The sequence below is a fragment of the Sebastes fasciatus genome, chromosome 13, assembly GCF_043250625.1.
Source record: "Sebastes fasciatus isolate fSebFas1 chromosome 13, fSebFas1.pri, whole genome shotgun sequence".
NCBI classification, from domain to species: domain Eukaryota; kingdom Metazoa; phylum Chordata; class Actinopteri; order Perciformes; family Sebastidae; genus Sebastes; species Sebastes fasciatus.
In genome coordinates, this window is record NC_133807.1 from 22011789 (window position 1) to 22031968 (window position 20180).

Here is a 20180-nt window from a genome sequence, read left to right on the forward strand (position 1 = left end):
TGTCAGATTGTGTCAGTGGGTATCATGGGGTGTCAATGTGGGATATCTATATATAGAATATATAGATATAGTGACAATATTACAGATATTTCTAGTGAATAGTATCATTCTTTAGATGTATCAAAAAGTATATTAATAGGCATGTTAGCAGAAATCTGTGTTAATAATATACACTTTAATATCACATAACCCTGAATCATGTAATGCATTACAATACACAGCTATATATATATATATATATATATATACTACCTTTGTGAATGTTTTGTCCACCTTTATTTACTTGCTACCTGACCCTGGTTTGTAGTGTTGCAGTTCCTCACTGTGACCACTGGAGGGTAGTGAACACTCCTGATTATTTTTAGCTTGATTTACTCTGCTCCAGTTGTTCATAACAGAGTCAAGGCAGACAGGACATTTGTAAATAAATCATTTTTATGTACTGTGCACATATAATTATTTGTTTTTTTTGTCCATGTCTCTTATGCTTATACTGTACCTGTACCACCAGACTATACAAACAATTTTGTCAACCATATTTATAACTCAATTGTAAAATCAGTGCACCTTTTTTAAAGATTGTTGTAACCGCAGATTGGTTACAGCCTATAGCACAGGGATCCCAAAGGTTACTGAGTTGTATACACATGGATATTTCCCTTAAAACAAAAAAATCAAGGCCTGGCCATGAAACATACTACGATGTAAATTAACTGAAAATCAGTAACTGGGTTTACTTTTTAAAGTGGATATGAGTTTTTCTTTCATCAAACTCACAAATTCACATTGGCTACAGATCACCACAAATTATTTTTAGGCACAGAAAGAAATCTTTAATTTGTTTACAAAACATGCAAACAAATATCAAGTGAACACATTTATGGATATTAATACATAAAAGCCTGATATTCACAAAAAAAGTTGCATGTATGATACATAGTGTTGAGACACAAACACATGCATACAAATTTCCCCTTTTCAATGAAACAAATAATGCTCATATTTTTGACTCATGTTGCACCCTAAAGAAACGGTTCAATTGTCGACTAATGAATAACTTCTGGGTTTTATTTTACAGCTTAGTAAAAACTATACCAGCTTCAACTCCAGCAGTGACTGTAACTGATTATATGATGACTTAATGCTATGACGTTTTACTATATACTGTAGTGCTCTATGTCTTTAATGTGTCACAAACAGAAAAAAAGTAGCACCTGAACCTGCAGAAACCATCTTTCATCTGAACATCATTTATCTCATATTTCAATTTCAACAGCCTGTACAGAAGGCAATATGTGGTTAGGAATGTCAATCACTCACTGTACAACATCTAACAGTGAATCTCAGCAAAGAACAAGTATAGTGTAACAAATCTCCAGATCAATAAACAGCACATCATCAATAATGTATCAATAAAACAATCACCTATAAATCTTTTACAACATGTGAAATTCAGCATTTGTGTGATGCAATAATTAGGTTACATGAGTAGCTGCTGCCATTTCTGATTCAATCTGTGTATACATGTAGTGCACATGTAAATAAAATAGTAGCCAGTGTATATGATTAATAATTTAGCTATGCAGTGAGCACCATGAGTCTCTGATATCTTGTAACGCCGGACTGTTTAAGTATAAACTGAGATAAAAATGTTGATTGTCAGTAGTTTAAGAACTAAATAATTTAGGTCGAAATATGACTGCTGATGTCAACAGCGGTAATTATGAGGATGAATAGTTAGACCATAATCCAAACTAATAAAATGGGAAACAAAACCACTTTGCATCCTTCAATTTCTTAGCTGATAAAAGATCAGCATTTTTACTCATTTATAATTAGTATTTCACCAAAGCATGAAATATGGATGCTATATCAATACCAACAGTGCTCACTGTATATAAATATCCATACAATCATGCTGCCTTTTCTCCTCATCACAAACCAACTCTTACTACCTCAATCCTTCATAATATCAAAATAGTTTTTTAGCAAAACTAAGTTCCCTTTAACAAACCTCCTCTCCCTGTTTCCTCCCTCTTGAACATGACAACGGTGTCCGGTCATTCAGCTGTCGGTAGAGCCACTGCCCTTGTTCTTATTGCGACTGAGAGGGAAAGTGGACTTGCTCTGGGGCTGGGTCATCTTGCTGGCCAGGTAGACAAAGGGTTCGATCAGTGTGCGCCGTTCCACCACCGACACCTCCCACAGACGCACCTTCTCGTTCTTCGCCCAGTTCTGGGCCATGTTAGAGTCAACTCTCCTCTCATCCTGCTTGTCCAGCTTGTTACCCAGCACAACGATGGTCACCTGTGGATCAGGGTCATCACGTCAGTGTCATCTCTAGCTTGTTCACATCAGCAACAATATTAGCAATAGCATCAACTGTGGCAGGTTGTCTGTTGGGACTTAAAGAGAATCAGTAGGAAACAACATTCAAATTAATAATGTATAGATCTCATTCCAATACGAAGGGCATTGGAATTGGAGAAATCTGTTTGGGGTTCTCTAATTAGTCCCCTCCAAATTAACCCAGCTCTATTAAAGTAGCATCAAATTAACCACCCCGAGCATATAAGTGAGTTCAGTCCTCACCTCTTTCTTGTCTCTGTGACGGTCGATGTCCTTCTTGAGGGCCTCCATCCGCTTAAAGGACTCTTTGCTGTCGATGCTGTAGACGAGCACAAAGCCATCTGCAAAAGTGTAGTAATGTCGAGGAAACTCCATCCCATCCCGGAGTCCGCGGGTGTCATAGAAGCGCACCTGCTCCCGTGTGCCACGGTCAGTTTCTATGGAGCCGATGTAGATATCCTCCAGGGTCTCCATGGGCTCTGAGCCTAACCGTGGATAAACAAAAACAGGCACATATGGTGTGATATACTGTATAAGTATTATAGCAATACACTTTGTATGACAGGGTGCCAGTAGAAAAAAACATGCAGGGAATCGGTTCAACATTACATAAGTCTTTTAGTTTTAGAAAATAATTACTGAGTGCGCATTTGTTATTAGATAACCTTAAATTTACCAGTATATCAGGAAGAATAAATGGCTATCAAACTGAACATTTAATTCAGAATCACAATAAGGGTTACTGCTAAGTAGGTTATTCACTTCCAAGGAATTTGCCTTGGTGAAGATGTAAACATACAGGCAAAAGTCAAGAACATAAATATAGAATAGAAAATATAGAATAGAAATGTGTAATGCCACTAATTACAAAGAGAATTACCAACCTGCAACATACTCTTGACAATCAACAACTGTATTGTACAGTGCATCAAAGGTAGGTAAATAGTGTAATTTGAACTAATAAATATAGTGAAATTGTATTTTTTATAAGGCAAAAAGTATACCTGCAACATGATTGGCATACAGTAGTTGTTCCAGTACAGCTGTTTTACCAACTGCAGCCTGGCCACACACAACCACCTTACAGCTTTTACCCATGACTCACTCTCAGGTCAGAAAATCCTGTTTATCATGGAGAAGATACACAGATAGAAAACTGTCAAAAAACATACTTTATTAACATTGCAATGTCAGTGCATAGCATCATAGAATAGAATAGAAAGCTTTATTATCATTGTATTAAATACAACTAGATTCACAGTTGCCACTTCTGGTCAGTGCTTTAAAACAAGACTAAACGAGGCAGATAAAACATATAACAGGTAAAACACACACAGTTATAAAGCAAATTAAACAGGTAAAGTAAATGTAATAAATAAATATAAACAGAAGTGTTACACTAGAAGTATAAAATATAAAAATAGATGTAATATAAACAGAGGTAGTTGCACTTGTAAAATAGGTAGGGTAGATGTAATAAATAAAATGTAAACAAAGGTAATTGCACATTTAAAATAGGTAGGGTAAATGTAATAAATAAAATGTAAACAGAGGTAATTGCACATTTAAAATAGGTAGGGTAAATGTAATAAATAAAATGTAAACAAAGGTAATTGCACTTGTAAAATAGGTAGGGTAAATGTAATAAATAAAATGTAAACAGAGGTAGTTGCACTTGTAAAATAGGTAGGGTAAATGTAATAAATAAAATGTAAACAGAGGTAGTTGCACTTGTAAAATAGGTAGGGTAAATGTAATAAATAAAATGTAAACAAAGGTAGTTTCACTTGAGTTGTATATTGCATCAAGGATATATTGCACTATTACACGATTATATCATTGTACTACGCATGGGTTTGGGGGATAACATCACTGCTAAAATATGTAACAAACAATGTATAACTTAGAGCGAATAAAGGTATTAAACATGTTTACATCACAGAAACGTTATCTAGCTGAATAACTAACATGTCTCCATAGAGAGTTAGCTTAGCATTAGCTATCTGTGAGATAAAGAGCCACGACATCACATAACAAGTCTCTAATGTTAGTCAACAGAAACTGACTAGTAGAAGTCGTGTCTTCAAACATGTACACGCTGATATTAGCTACCTGCAGAGAGATATTTATGATCTTATTAGTATAATTCTTACTTGCTGCCAAACTGCTCCTCTTACCTAACGGTCTCTACTTCCTGTTTACAGTGAGTACGTCACGGACTGCAGTTATGTGTCTGTCGCGAACGAGTCGGGTCATTGAGCCGGCTCTTTTAAGTGAAGATAAGAGCCGGCTCCCGTCCGAGAGACGTTTTTTTTTTCTTTTCTTGAATTACAGTTTTTCTCAATTGTTTACACACAAATACTGGTACTTGACACACAATGACCACAACATGTAACTCATGCACCAACCCCCTGAACCAATTCTGCTAAACTACAAGCACAATTCCTGCTTTACACTCAAATTGCAGTTCTAAAACACACTTTTTTCAAAACACTACACACAATTCTCTGCATTTGGCACACTTTTCATGAAGAAAATCTCGTTTTCACAAGGAACACACTGTCATTCAAAATTCTAAAGTCAATTGCCCTACTATGCACACTGACTCATCACATGGGCAAACACCTGTCACACAGTGTTACAATTAGCAATCAGTTGATGCTTTTCATGGCTGGATTCGACATGCTAAGCGATATTTCCCCCGCTGCTTGGCCAGGGAAAACATTGCTTGTGATGTGGATGAGGTGCTGTGGCCAGACCGAAACAGAAGAGAGGATGCAGCATAGTTTTTTTTACTGTAACTGTATACAGTAAATTCTTCTGTTGTTTTGTATGTAGACCTCTGTATGTGCAACTTTGTGTTGGTTGGGATGTTCACTGTGTACATTGTTTTTGTGGGGGAAATAAAATATATTTGTTACCGTGTATTTGTGTGTTCTGAGTATAAAAACAATATTCTAAAATATTTTACAACACACTTATGTATGTACTGTCTGTAGTAAGTGTAACACTGAACAAAAAAAAAGGCCTGAGTCATTATGATGAATGGAGAAGAAGTTTTTTCCATTCATCATAGTGTTTTACATTGAGCACATCAGTGTTCAACTGGTTCTTATACATGTCTATTCATATGATGGTGTGTGTGTGTCATTTGAAAACAAAATACCATTTTGAGAAGAAATAACATTGTTTTGAATGTAAAGTTTCATTTTGCAGGAGAATTGAGGGGTTTTGCCCATTGTGTGTGTGTTTTTTGATTTGTGTGTAGAGTTCTGAGAGTATGAGGCATGCTTTCAGAAAATGTGTGTAAACAATCGAGAAAAACTGTAATTCAAGGCAGAATGATAGGACGATCTTCTCTGGGCCACGGGCACTCCATGCACTGACTGTGACTGAATGTTGTGTTAATGACGTCCGTGCGACCAATCAGGTGATGACAAACGAGGATCATACCATCAAGCAGGAAGGGGCGGGGCTGCGCGGCGCGCTGATGGTGTACAGGTACAGAGCAGGAGGGAGAGGAGGAGAGAAAGAGAGAGAGGAGGAGTGCGGTGCGCGAATAGCAGACAAGATGAGTGACAGTCGGAAACGAAGCAGCATGTAAAATTATGATATTCTGGAAATGTTATATTCAGCTAAAGTTAAAAGTTATGTTACATTTGCACTATCTGTTTATATCATGTTTATTTTTGTTTATAGCTTATTTTGTAAATTGTACATTTTTATTCTTATTTTATTCTAACGTTTTATCTATTTCTTTGTTATTATACTGTCTGACTTGCACCTACAAAACCAAAGAAAATTCCTAGTGTATACCTCTTACACCTGGCAATAAACACCTTTCTGATTCTGATTCTGATTCTGACTGTAGTTAGTGAGGTTTACATGATGTCAGCAAACGTAGCATTGACAGTGATTTGTGGAGATAGCCACCTGTGATTGGCAGAGGCTTTAGTAGGGAGGGTTGTTGTTGTTCCTGTTAGTTTTGTGGATTGTGTGAGAGACGAGAAGCGGGAGATGTCGAAGTGAGTTGCTAATGCAGAAAGCACGCTATAGAGATAGCTTTGTTGTTTTGGCGTTGGTTACGGCCCACAGTAACCTATGTTCAAGCTGAGGAATAAAGTACCAGCGAAACGAGTTCCTGCCTCGTAGCTTCATTGACCAGGGATGCTACAGTATAATTATATTTAATAATTTAAGTGATATGTGTGCACCAGTGGCGGCTGGTGGATTTTTTTTTGGGTAGGGCCAATCAATTTCAACAAACATCCTAGTACGATTCAATGCAAAAAAAGGTATCAAAAACGCATTACTACTTTGCAGTTACATTTTTATCATTTATTCCAACACTGACATAAGGACATCTTATTCATACAATTCAGTATGTTAATATAACATACGACAGATCATTTATAAAGGAAATGGGCTGTGAGAGAAGAGAAGTGGAGAGAAGCGAGAGACGAGAAGACAAGATCACGCGAGAACTGACATGAGCCCTGACGAGAACAGAGAGAGACACACGTGAACGTGCGCGCGCACACCATGGGCCAAATCAGTTTGGCCCTCCCGGAAGTCTTTTTTACGGCGCTGATTGGATGAATTGTATGTCATTCATGCTTGTAATCATATATCTTTAATCAGTGATTGGCTGTACTGCTTATTAGACCCGCCTTCCTTGGGCCAAATCCATTTGGCCCCAGAAAGTGCACGTGCAGCAGAGCAGCTGAGAGCTGCACTAGCAGAGAGTTCAAGGAGGAAAGCAGATATTTGGCGCAGTTATCCTATTTTACAAATATTACGGGTATATTCCATAGGTCAAAAACACACATAGACAATTTTTATAATTTTTATAATTTTTATAATTAATAATTTTATAATTTTTTTTTTTTTTTGGTGGCTCAAGGTGGGTGGGGCCAGGCCCCGTGGCCCTCTATTGGCCGGCCGCCACTGGTGTGCACACATACTAATCATCAACTTCATTAGGCTCATCATTCCAAAAGTCCGTACTGTGTTTGGTCATAACTCCTTTCATTTTGCTGCTGCAAATGACTGGAACTCACTACAAAACACGTTCAAACTAACAGCTCTCACCTCTCTCAACATGTTCAAACAAAAGCTGCAACAAGTCATAGTTGACTGCTGTACTTGCTGACCAGCCCTCACTTCTCTCTCGCTCTTCCATTTTTACAAAGAACATCCAGTAATCCGCCTTTTTTTGTACATAGTGTTTATTAATTTACCTATGCTGTTTTTAGCCATTTTCTCATGTGTTTGTCATACTGTATTGTATCTGTGCTGTTTGTGTCACTTGTGTGGACTGCTACTGCCTCTTGGCCAGGTCATCATTGTAAATGAGAATTGGTTCTCAATTGATTTTACCTGGTTAAATAAAGGTCAAATAAATAAAAAAATAAAAATCATAGGTCAAAACAGCGCTAAATGGGCGCCTGGTTAGCTCAGTTGGTAGAGCGGCGCCCATGTAACAGTCCTGACTGCAGTGGCCTGGGTTCGAATCCGGCCTGTGGCCCTTTCCGCATCCACTCTCTCTCTCCCCCCTTTCCAAGACTCTATCCACTGTCAATAAAAATGGTAAAAATGCCCCCAAAAAATAACCTAAAAAAAACAGCGCTAAATTTAGTTGAATTATAAAAGGCAGAAGTGGTAAAAAAACGAAGAGCCGTTTGGGATGCCGAAAGAGCCGGCTCTTCTTTGGTTGAGCTGAGCTCAAATGATCTGGCTCGCTAAAAAGACCCGCAATTCCCATCACTACAGCTGTACGTCACGGACTGCAGTTATGAGGCCACGCCCCCTCCCTCATTGACGGCAAAATGGCTGCGGAGAGCTGTGATGCTGTGAACATGGACCCTGACATGGAACTGCTCAGTGACGAGGAACTGGAGAGGTAAAACACATCTAAGGCTGTGATGTCAGCGGCAGAAACACATCTGTAACGAAGCGTTGTACTGACATGTGTCTTCAAAAGCCCTTAATATGTTAATTTGCTTCGCACTTCGCACTGTGGGAAGCTAACTAGCTGCTGTTTAGCTTCATTCTCCTCCGGGAGCCTTCAGCCTGCTTCTCCTCCTCTCAGCTCCTCTGCTGCTGGATTCCCGGGCTGCACAGTGTAATATCTACAAATCTGTCGTTACCTGCTTTCACATTATTGCAGTGTGATACTAGTTGATGACACCATTCACTGCCTGTGTGGTCGTGATGTAAATACATGAAAGACTACCCAGTGAAGGCAGCAGCATGGTGTCATATGTTCCTGGCTCAGCTCCCTGTCAGCTTCACAAAATAGCTACGTGTTTGATTGGTGTAGGCTCTTCTGCCACTGCTGTGTTTTCTATGTTTAGCTGGTCACATTCCTGGACATGCTCTCTTGACACACATGATTATGAATGATCACATTCACTCTGACAGTTTAAAGGTGCAGTGTGTGAGATCTGGCTTCTTCCTCCGAACAAACAGGGGGCAGCATTTCACCATGTAGGCGCTGGGTTTAACCTGTGTCCTCCTCTAACGGCAGCAACAGAAGGTTTGTTGATCCGGCAGGGAGTCGAGGCGGTCCGAGTAGTGATTAGGGATGTCACGAGAACCGATACTTCGGTACCGAGTCGATGCCAACATTTAAACAAAAAAAAGTGACCGTACTCTTTTTCTACAGTACCGACGATACCGTACGATGCCTGTAACGGTCGTTGGTAGGGATGTGACAGTGAGGAACATTTTTCCATCGGTTAATAATCTTGTGACAACACCGGTGTTACCGATTACACCGGACATTTTACAAGAAAAGATGACGGTCAATATATGCAGAGAGCGCTGACTCTGATCTTTACCGTCAGGTGGTAGCGCTTTTGCTGCTGGGCTCTGGTACGGGGGTCTACCTGGCACCGGTGCTCCGTGCACACCTGCTGTGACAGCTCCATCCACCTCGCAGCGATTACCTCATTATGGTTTTCTTATGGCATTGAGATTAAACCTGAAATATTGCCAAATAGGTGCGTTTGCTTTTCGCTTCGACAAACAAATCCTCTGCCTTCTGCTCCTACTCCTACTACTCTGAGATGATGGACCAGATGCATTCACGGTCAGTATGTAATGTCCGTCGTCTGACTATCGATTGATAGCATGCTGCTGATCCGCCAAAATGAACAAAATGGGTCAATTATTTGTATTTATTACTTAAAGGCTACATGCCTCTGTTTTTTGTAATGTTCAAATGTTTTTAATTAAAGAGTACGTGTTGAATTACATGGGATTTATTGTTGTTGTTGTTTTTTTACCATGGTATCGAATTGGTATCGAGAATCAAGGAAATTCACTGGTATTGGTATCGACTACTAGATTTCTGGTACCGTGACATCCCTAGTGATGGCAAGCTTCATGAAGCGCTGAAGCTCTCCAGCAAATTGGTTCGCAAAAAGGGTTCATTTCACGAGGCTTCATCTGGGCTTCATGTGCACACGAAACCACCTATTGGTCAAAGAGTGCAAAACAGGCAGAAATATTCCAGACATGTGGAAGTGATTTAACTGGGCAGACGGCAGTGAATGTGTAACTATAGGAAAATGATGGATGGGAGACATTCGTTTTTATTCAGGAATAATAAGTTCTCAACTGTATTTCAGCTTCGGGCGTCTTCAATGACGTCATTGGTCTAAGACGATATCAGCCTCGATACGCGCTTCACAGAAAACTTCCTGGATTAATCGGCACACGCTCCGAAGCCTCGGCACAGCACATAACATCACTAGGTCCCGGATCAGATCCCCGGTGTTGGGATTTCTGCTGGCTGAATTTGAGTTGCTACAGCCGCTAACTGAAGTTCCCTCCCCAGAGCTGCTTTTCCCGGTGTAGTAGTCACCTGGCGGTGGGGAGGACAAAACGAAAATAGGAGTTGTTTTCTCATTTCTGCCACTTTGGATTTAATCCAATAAACAAACTATCCAAATATTGGACTATATACTATAAAAGATATTCACGATTATCCCAATAATGGAAATTCACCACGATCAACTTACTGTGAGTGGTTTTTTTTATTGCGATACGTGATAAAATCCTATAACTGATGATTGTAAATGTGGATTGTATAGACTCAGTAGTAGAGGTGAAATGCTGAACCCTATTTGTTTGGAGTATGTGGTCAGATCTTACACATTGCACCTTTTAAAGATCAACGGTCTTACAGTTTAAAGGGTTTTTTTCGCAGACAAAAAGTTCAGTAATGTGTTTTAAACATACCGAGCCAGTTGAACACCACATACCTGTATAGTCATGTTCTGTCCATAACTGCACTCATCTGAGTCTTATCTGCTAAATTTGCCTTTTTTTGTCTGTCTTTCTGCCCACTTGTACACAGGGAAGCGGATGGCTACAAAGAGCAAGGCAATGCCTTTTATATCAAGAAGGATTACGCAGAAGCATTCAATTATTACACCAAGGCCATAGGTAATTACCCCTAAATAATCTGAGTCGGTCTTCCTGTTAGTCGATGGGGTTTATATTGATTTCTTTCCTGTTTGGGTAAGAAATAAAAGTTTGAATTCTGTCTGTCCTTGATAGGATGTCAATAACTTGTTTGTTATACAGACATGTGTCCGAAGAATGCAAGTTACTATGGAAACCGGGCAGCCACGCTAATGATGTTGAGTCGGTACAGAGAGGCTTTAGAGGATTCCCAGCAAGCAGTACGACTAGATGACGACTTCATGAAGGTAGGTTGTGGGGGGGGGGGAAACGTTATTCTTTATTTCAGGGAAAATCTACTCTCGTAATGTCTTACATTGTTACATTTTCAGTCTACATTAATATGCAATTTGTTCTGAGTGTTATTTTGTTTTGCTGTATACATTTCCCTCAGCGTACTACTACTAATCAGTGGCGGCCGGCCAATAGAGGGCCACGGGGCCTGGCCCCACCCACCTTGAGCCACCAAAAAAAAAAAAAAAATTATTAATTATAAAATTTATAAAAATTGTCTATGTGTGTTTTTGACCTATGGAATATACCCGTAATATTTGTAAAATAGGATAACTGCGCCAAATATCTGCTTTCCTCCTTGAACTCTCTGCTAGTGCACCTCTCAGCTGCTCTGCTGCACGTGCACTTTCTGGGGCCAAATGGATTTGGCCCAAGGAAGGCGGGTCTAATAAGCAGCACAGCCAATCACTGATTAAAGATATATGATTACAAGCATGAATGACATACAATTCATCCAATCAGCGCCGTAAAAAAGACTTCCGGGAGGGCCAAACTGATTTGGCCCATGGTGTGCGCGCGCACGTTCACGTGTGTCTCTCTCTGTTCTCGTCAGGGCTCATGTCAGTTCTCGCGTGATCTTGTCTTCTCGTCTCTCGCTTCTCTCCACTTCTCTTCTCTCACAGCCCATTTCCTTTATAAATGATCTGTCGTATGTTATATTAACATACTGAATTGTATGAATAAGATGTCCTTATGTCAGTGTTGGAATAAATGACAAAAATGTAACTGCAAAGTAGTAATGCGTTTCTGATACCTTTTTTTGCATTGAATCGTACTAGGATGTTTGTTGAAATTGATTGGCCCTACCCAAAAAAAAATCCACCAGCCGCCACTGCTACTAATGCTTTGCTAAATGATTTCTTACATTTTCCAGAATGCTGTGGACAATGCCGAACTAACGAATCCTTTCATTGTCGAGTAATCTGTCGATTATTTTCTCGATTAATCGATTAGTTGTTTGGTCTATAAAATGTCATGGATGAGTAGAGAAACCAGAAAATGTTCACATTTAAGAAGCTGGAATCAGAGAACTTTACTTTTTAAAAAAAAAAAAAAATAATAAGATTTCCTCAAACCAATTGATCGATCTATTTAAAAGTTGACCACTAATTGATTAATCGTTGCAGCTCTATTAATATTATTGGCTTCATAATAGAGTAAAATTAACTTGGAAGGTGGTTTTTGATTCTAGCGCATAGAAACGTGGGACCTTGAACTTTGAGTGTAGTTGTTTATTACATCGCAGAGATATGTACCTGTTCAACTTGTAGGAATGACAAGTAGCATTATGATTTTACCAAAGGGATAAAAAGGTGTAAGTTAGAGCTAGTCATGGTTTAGTTTTTGGTGCCCAACTGTTTTCAACCAGGGAATCGAGGGACGTTATCACTTCAGTTTGTGAACTGTAAGTCTTTTACCCACAGGGCCATCTGCGAGAGGGCAAGTGCCACCTGTCCCTTGGCAATGCTATGGCTGCCAGCCGCTGTTTCCAGAGGGTTCTGGAGCTGGAGCCCGACAACAGCCAGTCCCAGCAGGAGGTGAGCTGACCTCGGATTGACAGAGCCTGATCCGACAACTTTGGACATGATTATCCACTATCAGATAAGCTTTGGCCGAGCTAGTGCAAATAATGTGAAAAAAGTCTGATACTTAGCGGTTTAAGAGGAGATCAACTGGAGTTAGTGTTAATTCTCAATGACAAAGCCAGAAGGCAAGTTTTAGGTTATTCACAGAAGTGCTGCAGCTTGCACTGACCTAGTTTTACAAGCATTAAGCAAGGCACGGAAGAGAGGCCAGTGGTAACTGTAAAGCAACTACAAGTCTTTGAAATGATCACTGAACACCACAAATTCATTTCAGCTGAAGAATGCAGAATCCATCCTTGAATATGAGAGAATGGCAGAGATTGGATTTGAGAAGAGAGACTTCAGGATGGTAAGCTATACAGTGGTTACTGTCTTATTTCATTTTGATAGTTGTGTGGTATATCACCAGTAACTTCCGGTGTGCTGTGGTTGTCTCTAGGTTGTTTTCTGCATGGACCGTGCCTTGGAGTCTGCCGCAGCCTGTCACAGGTTCAAGATCCTGAAGGCAGAGTGCTTAGCCCTGCTGGGACGCTACCCTGAGGCTCAGTCTGTAGCCAGGTAAGACAACATATTTGAAAAATACTTGGCGATTCACTTATTTAACTGACATTATTTGAATTTGTCACACTACAAAATATTTTTTTTCCCTTATTCCGAAAAAAAACCAATATTCCTACTAAGCTGTTAACACGGCTAATGAAAATGAAAATTCCACTAATATTCCCATTTATATGCAGCCGTGCATACTCCGATTAACGTAACCGGTGGCGGACTGGTTCGACTCTGCGAAAACAGCCTCTCTCTTTCATTCCTTCTTGAAAAGGTTGACGGTGTGATATTTGCGCATATCCAAAAACCTGTTGATATCAAAGTCTTTCATCATTTTAAAAGTAAGAGTGTTTCTGCTTCCGACCAGAAATGTGGGCTTTTCTTTTTGTCACGTATCTCTGCAAACGGTCGGCTAGTTGGTTTGTGTACAACGCACAGAGCTGGCCGTAAACAGGCGAGAGGCCGTGAGTCGCAAACTGCCGTAAAAACTCCAATTGAGACGCGAATTCTGAATGTGCTGTATACATGTCCAAAGGATGCTCCTAAAGCCTGAATAATATCGGCATATCCCACATGTCTTTATTGGAAAATGCTCCATTCGGAATAGGGCCTAATTCAGACTATCCAAACGGAATATGCTGTTTACATGAAATATAGTCATATTTGGAATAATAGTGGAACATTAGTGTGCATGTAAACATAGACAAATAACACAGTGTGAAAGCAGAATAAGACACGGGTGTGCATGTGCCATAGCATGCCATACCAACTTGACGAAGCTCTCATTATGACATATTTATGAAATGCTTATCAGCTGCTATAATCTTGTATCCCAGAGCTGTGCAGAAACAGGAAAATCATAATATATGAAAGAAGTAATGTAAAACGTACAAATCTGTAAAAGTGAGATGCTTCTATAGAGCCAGAATAATGTTCTTAAATGTTCTTAAATGCTCTGACCGCTCCACGTTTACTGTGATTTCTTGAGATGACTCATCTAAGTGAATACAAGTGTGCCAGATTGCTGAAATCTGTGGGTCTTCACACCTGGTGGGTTTAAAAACTATATGCACAAGTTGGAAACATGGGTCTAAAAGTGTAAGCTTGTTCTCAAATTCACAATTACAGCACCTGAAATATGGCACATTCCTAAGATTGACCACTCCAGCTTGTTAATTTGCCTGCAGGAACTGTGTGGAGGTTGCTCTGTTTTCAGAGAGGTCAGAGTCATTCTCACAATCTAAAGCTGGTAATTAATTTGGCTGGTCCTCTGCTTCTATTATGGATACGTCTGTTCCCCCATTTACCATCAGTTGCTGCTACACCACTGCATCCTTGTAAACTGTCTCATCACTGCAGGGAAGCAACAGTTTACTGCAGTTTTCAGATGTGAACTAAACCTTAAATAAGATGACACAAAATGCCATATTTTCTATATGATTTCTCTTTTTGCATATGTCTGCTTTCCTCTGGCATTAATATTCAGTATTTGTTCCTGTTTAGTGATATTCTGAGAATGGACTCCACTAATGCAGATGCACTGTACGTGCGTGGTCTTTGTCTGTACTACGAGGACTGCATTGACAAGGCGGTCCAGTTCTTTGTCCAGGCCCTGCGCATGGCTCCTGACCACGACAAGGCTCGGCTCGCATGCAGAGTGAGTAATTCAGTAGATGAGATTTTTATAAATCAAATAAATTCCTATAAAAGCAACCATTACATTTATGTCTTATGCCTTCCTCTAAAAGGGGCTGTTAACTTAGGAGTTTGGCAAATACAATATTGTCTCGTCTATTTTTCTGTGTGATTGACATGCTGTTAAGGTTGTCTTATGTTTTGTCTTTCTAGAACGCCAAAGCACTAAAAGCCAAGAAGGAGGAGGGGAACAAGGCCTTCAAGGAGGGAAACTATGAGGCAGCCTATGAGCTGTACTCTGAGGCACTAACAATAGACCCCAACAACATCAAGACTAATGCCAAGCTGTTCTGTAATAGGGCCACTGTTGGATCTAAGGTAAGGAAGAGACGCCACTGGTAGCATCAACATCTGACAAGTTGTTCTGGGTGGTCAACTGTAAAAAGAAGTCCCACTGGACAAAAAAACACTAACACCCACTAACACCTGTCATTTCTCTTAAGTGGGAAAGGTTACATTCGGCATTCATTCCCTCTGACAGTATGAAGTGTTTTGGCATATTGTACTTTCCTCTGTCACATCCAGAGATCTAGGCCACTACTTTTCTCTCTCCGCCTCGCATGGTCACACTTTTTTCTTTTTCTTTGAAAGCTGAAGAAACTAGAACAGGCCATTGAAGACTGCACGAAGGCCATTAAACTGGATGAGACCTACATCAAGGCCTATTTACGGAGAGCACAGTGGTATGTCCCAGCTTTTCTGAACTTGGTTCTTAATAGAGATAGTAAGTTCTGTTGTGTTTGGTTTTCAGACTTGAACAAACAGAGGACAGCATCATTATCTGAAAAACAATAACAGAGTTGTGTATACTGTGCTGCAGCTACATGGACACAGAGCAGTATGAAGAGGCAGTGCGAGATTATGAGAAGGTTTACCAGACAGAGAAGACAAAAGGTGAGAATCAGACTCCTCTCACACAGCTTTCAGCAGGGATATTTCCTCCTTATTCTGCTTTATTGTTCCGTCTTTCTTTTTTATTCTGTAGAACACAAGCACTTTCTGAAACATGCCCAGCTGGAGTTGAAGAAAAGCAAGCGGAAAGATTACTACAAAGTGCTTGGGGTGAATAAGAACGCCACAGAAGATGAGATCAAGAAAGCGTACCGCAAACGGGCGCTGTTACATCACCCAGGTGCTTAACTGAACAGAAAATACCCTCTAACAATAAAGCAATCATTGTGCAATTCTACATAATACTGTAACTAGGGCTGTGCAATTAATCACATTTCAATTACGATTTCGACTTCTAACAATTCTAAACAATATAATCAACGATTATTGTGCCGTATTCCATTTCGCAATGACGCCCTCGTTTTGTCTTGTGTCATAAATCCAGCGCACCCCTTTCCTTTACAGCTGTGCGCTTTCACCCCACTCAGCGGTGGCCGCTTGGTGTGGGAGGATTCCCTCGTGGGAACTCTCCCCAGCTGGCTGGCCCTCGCCGGACGTATTTCCTCAGTAGTGATGCGCCACGACCGGCTCTAGGTCGGCTTGGAAAGGCTCAGGGTGAAGGTGGTGCTTTACAGCACCCTTCGCCCAGACCTCGCCGCTTAGTGATCGCTGTGCCCTCTCTCCCTGCGGGGAGGGATGGAGCCCCATGCTCCCAGCGCAACTATCAACCGGGACAGATTGTCCTCAGTGCGGCTTGAAACACGGACCCTGTCTCGTTTACCATGCTTTATGGTTGTGACTTTTCATCACCATTCATATTTATACAACCAATGTGTTTATGATTAAATTGTTTACTAGAGCACAAAGTTCTTCAGACACCGAGCCTCTTAATTTGGCTCTCAAAGTGCACCAGATTGATGCACTTAACTTTAAAATGTAGCCTACTAAATGTTCTAAATGCATGATGAAGTCAATGAGTAATCATGTTAAATAATCATGGTTTCAGTATTGACCAAAAACAATTTTTATTTATAATCGAGCAGCCCTACTGTATACTACTCTCCCTCGGCCCAAATGACCTGCGTGGTGTTTTTCCCTCTCCTTCCTGTCAGACCGTCACAGCGGAGCTAGTCCTGAGTTGCAGAAGGAAGAGGAGAAGAAGTTTAAGGAGGTGGGCGAGGCTTTCAGCGTGCTTTCAGACCAAAAGAAGAAGTCTCGCTATGACAGCGGTCAGGATCTGGAGGATGACAGCATGAACATGGGAGGTGAGCACCTGGGAAAGCCTTGGGGGTGGGGGGGGTCTCAAGGGTAACCATTGTTTTTTATTTCATTTTAGTTTAGTTTTAGTTAGTTTTCAGAGTGTGTTTGCTAATTTTAGTTTAGTTTCAGTTTTTCAGAAAGGTTTTTAGTGAAGCGATTGCGGCGTAGCTCCATATCCTGGAAGATCTAGTCCATTCAGTTTCTGTGGTTCAAAGTCACGAGAGTTGACATAAATTCATGCTGTCTCCTTTTTTGGGTAGCAATATATTATAGCTAAAAAAACTAAAACTTAATATGTATTACGTACTTGTATTTACGTTCATTTGTATTTAATTTTTATTAGGTTTTTAACCAGGCAATATCGTTTCAGTTTAGTTTTTCGTAAAAGGTATAGCTTTTATTTAGTTTTAGTTTAGTAAAAATATTTCCACTACTTATATTTGTTTTTGTTTACTATAATAACCCTGGGCTGAACAGATAAGAGCTGCAACGATTAATTGATTAATCAATTAGTTGTCAACTATTAAATTAATAGCCAACTATTTTGATAATCGCTTTGAGTATTTTTTTTAAGTCAAAAAGTCAAAATTCTGATTCCAGCTTCTTAAATGAGATTTTTTGGGTTTCTTTACGCCTCTATGACAGTAAACTGAATGTCTTTTATTTGTGGACAAAACAAGACATTTGATGACGTCATCTTGGGCTTTGGGAAACACTGATCGACATTTTTCACCATTTTCTGACATTTTATAGACCAAACAACTAATCGATTAATCAAGTAAATAATCGACAGATTAATCAACAATGAAAATAATCGTTAGTTGCAGCCCTAGGACAGATAAAAGTACAAGTCACGTCTACGATAATGAACCATCTTTTTATTATGAAACAGCTGTTGTGTTTATGATGAGACTGTTCTCGCATGCATTTCGTTTCCAGCAGATTTTGATGCCAACAACATTTTCAAGGCATTCTTTGGAGGCCCAGGAGGTTTTAGTTTTGAAGGTAATTCATGTATGTATACAAAAAACTTTTTTACCTTCAACCATTCGCCGTTCATATTTTTTTAAATACATCAGTTATTGACTTGTTTATTGTTTGTTTCAGCGTCTGGACCAGGAAATTTCTTCTTCCAGTTTGGTTAACTGGAGGATTCGTCTACCTAAACAGTTACTACATCAGGACTTTTCAACAATGTCAACCCCCCAACCCTCCATCCATATTTAATGACTGACTGATTGCAAGTCAGATTCCTGTCTATGCCATTGACTGAATGAATGCAACCCAATGACCACATGCAACATATGATGTAAAGCCCGTATAGCAAAGGACACCAAAACGGCACAGATTGAGTTGATAGCGTTACTGATTTAGGATTTGGTTTTCTTCCTCTCAGAAGGAAACAAACTTTAAAGTCAGTAATGGCTAGCAACCGTGGTCCAAATATTTCCTGGGTTTTTGAGATAGCAGAGATTGCGCAGCTATTGTATCCGAGCTTTTAGCGATCCATGCAGGAAGTGACATCCTGGGGAAAACTCTTGAGATGCGACTGAGCATTGAGCAAGCTATTATTCGGCTCGTCTTGCCTTACTGCTGAGGGGGCATCCTCTGCATGAAAGTTAATAACTTGCTTAATGATTTCTGAAGGAAATCACTTAGCAAGCGGCGCCTTTCCCCCGTTGAAGAATCTGTCAGACAGACTGTCGGCTGCTACGAATTCGCACTGAAAACTGCCTCCTTGTCATAAGCCAATAGGAGCACTTGAGCATTTTTTTAAATTCACAGCTGGAGGCTGGAGCCTAGAGTTACACTTACAGTACAGCTGAAGCACAGTAGAAAGATGGCAGTGGAGACAGCTGTGCTGGCTTTGTTGCCAGCAAAGTCCCCCTCCTCCTCTTGTTGTCACAAGTTTTATGTTTGATGTTGCCATTCACAGATTGCTGCATTGTACATTTTACTGGAATGTAAAGTGTTAATTTGTGATAGTTTTTTTCCATTTTTTTTATTTTGATATGTATATTTATTGTAAATTTGCTGTCTGATAGAACCATCTGTGTAAGATGAGGACGCCTTTCTGTTATGTAAAACGTTTATGAGCATCCTTTTGACTCAAATTCAGGAAGATGATAGTTTTGCTTGGTCTGCATGAAATTGATTATGCTCTGTGTGTTCCTTGACTGTGATGCGAGCTGTCTAATGTTACTCCATGCAACAGATAAACAGAACAAATAGGATGTGTTTATTGTCTGAGAAAGACATTGGTTGATGATGGATACCTGGTAATGTTCTCTTTACTTCCTGATGAGTGTGCTGTTCTCTTGGTGGACTAAATGAAGAAAAAGAAAAGCGTCCTCATCTTTGCTCTCATTGTTTTTTGCCCTTATGGTGAAACCATCCTCTCTTTATCCTTGAAAAGTACCAGCCTTGTCAATAAAGTTGGCCTCTGGGTTTCCCCTACATTGTTGTTTTATTTCGTTTTAGTGGCATAATATGAATAATTCTATAAATATTCATACTATTTGATAATAAGGTTGTAATCATAATGGAAACTGTGTTTTTAAACAGAACTGGAGAGTTGTAATCAGGGTCTGAAATTAACCTTTTTCCTCGCACTGAACATTTCTACCGGTCACTCATTTTCTTTTCTCTGCCACTTCTGAAATCTAGGTAGAACGCTTTAACATTGTAAACACTGACTCAGGTGTACCAGATTGTAGAATTATGGAATATATCATGTGACCTTAATCCATGAGTATATTTGGTAACACTTAATTTTACAGGTCCGCTAATTTCATAGTAATTAGGTGATAATTAGCAAGTAACCTATTTGAAATTTCTTTGGAATAACTGCCAAATTACCCCAAAATTTACCTCAAAATTTATCAAAAATTACTTTATTATAAACATGATTCAATAAGTATATGCTAAAATAGTATATGATCATTAAAATAAGGCCCTTAGACCCTGTTTTTATTGGAGGTGGAAAACCAAAAGTAATAGAAGACACTTCTGATCAGCACAAATCTCACAATAGTGTGACTTATTGTCTACACAGATGTAACCTGGTAGCTAATGTTATTAATG

The 20180-nt window shown here is 39.7% G+C and overlaps 2 protein-coding genes across 8 annotated transcripts; one reads left to right on the top strand and one right to left on the bottom strand.

Moving 5' to 3' along the window:
- Positions 1-810: 810 nt before the first annotated feature.
- Positions 811-4570, bottom strand: nkiras2 (NFKB inhibitor interacting Ras-like 2). 2 transcript variants are annotated; one of them, XM_074656172.1, is made up of 4 exons: positions 4503-4570; positions 3354-3471; positions 2593-2834; positions 811-2307 (listed from the first exon to the last, which is right to left on the bottom strand). In XM_074656172.1, exons 2-4 carry the CDS (start codon positions 3445-3447, stop codon positions 2065-2067), a joined length of 579 nt encoding a protein of 192 aa, XP_074512273.1. In that variant the 5' UTR covers positions 3448-3471; positions 4503-4570; the 3' UTR covers positions 811-2064. The 2 variants fall into 2 exon arrangements, with proteins under 2 accessions (XP_074512273.1, XP_074512274.1); XM_074656173.1 differs by having other exon boundaries at positions 3354-3799; positions 3969-4551.
- A 3528-nt stretch (positions 4571-8098) lies between these two features.
- Positions 8099-19553, top strand: dnajc7 (DnaJ (Hsp40) homolog, subfamily C, member 7). 6 transcript variants are annotated; one of them, XM_074656175.1, is made up of 14 exons: positions 8099-8251; positions 10715-10803; positions 10945-11069; positions 12540-12653; positions 12976-13050; positions 13141-13259; positions 14754-14907; positions 15099-15263; positions 15537-15628; positions 15766-15839; positions 15931-16077; positions 16949-17101; positions 18036-18110; positions 18204-19553. In XM_074656175.1, the coding sequence occupies exons 1-14, from the start codon at positions 8178-8180 to the stop codon at positions 18239-18241; spliced, it is 1494 nt and encodes a 497-aa protein (XP_074512276.1). In that variant the 5' UTR covers positions 8099-8177; the 3' UTR covers positions 18242-19553. The 6 variants fall into 6 exon arrangements, with proteins under 6 accessions (XP_074512276.1, XP_074512278.1, XP_074512277.1 ...); XM_074656177.1 differs by having other exon boundaries at positions 18036-18101; XM_074656176.1 differs by having other exon boundaries at positions 18039-18110.
- The last annotated feature ends 627 nt before the right edge of the window (positions 19554-20180 follow it).

Excerpts from the sequence above, each read along its gene's own strand:
- dnajc7 (XM_074656175.1), top strand. The coding sequence starts at position 8,178 with ATGGCTGCGGAGAGCTGTGATGCTGTGAACATGGACCCTGACATGGAA. Across the intron at positions 8,252-10,714 it reads AGTGACGAGGAACTGGAGAG|GGAAGCGGATGGCTACAAAG; the intron begins GTAAAACACATC and ends ACTTGTACACAG. Across the intron at positions 15,264-15,536 it reads GGGCCACTGTTGGATCTAAG|CTGAAGAAACTAGAACAGGC; the intron begins GTAAGGAAGAGA and ends TTTCTTTGAAAG.
- nkiras2 (XM_074656172.1), bottom strand. The coding sequence starts at position 3,447 with ATGGGTAAAAGCTGTAAGGTGGTTGTGTGTGGCCAGGCTGCAGTTGGT. Across the intron at positions 2,835-3,353 it reads GTATGCCAATCATGTTGCAG|GCTCAGAGCCCATGGAGACC; the intron begins GTATACTTTTTG and ends ATCCACGGTTAG. Across the intron at positions 2,308-2,592 it reads GTCACAGAGACAAGAAAGAG|GTGACCATCGTTGTGCTGGG; the intron begins GTGAGGACTGAA and ends CCTGATCCACAG.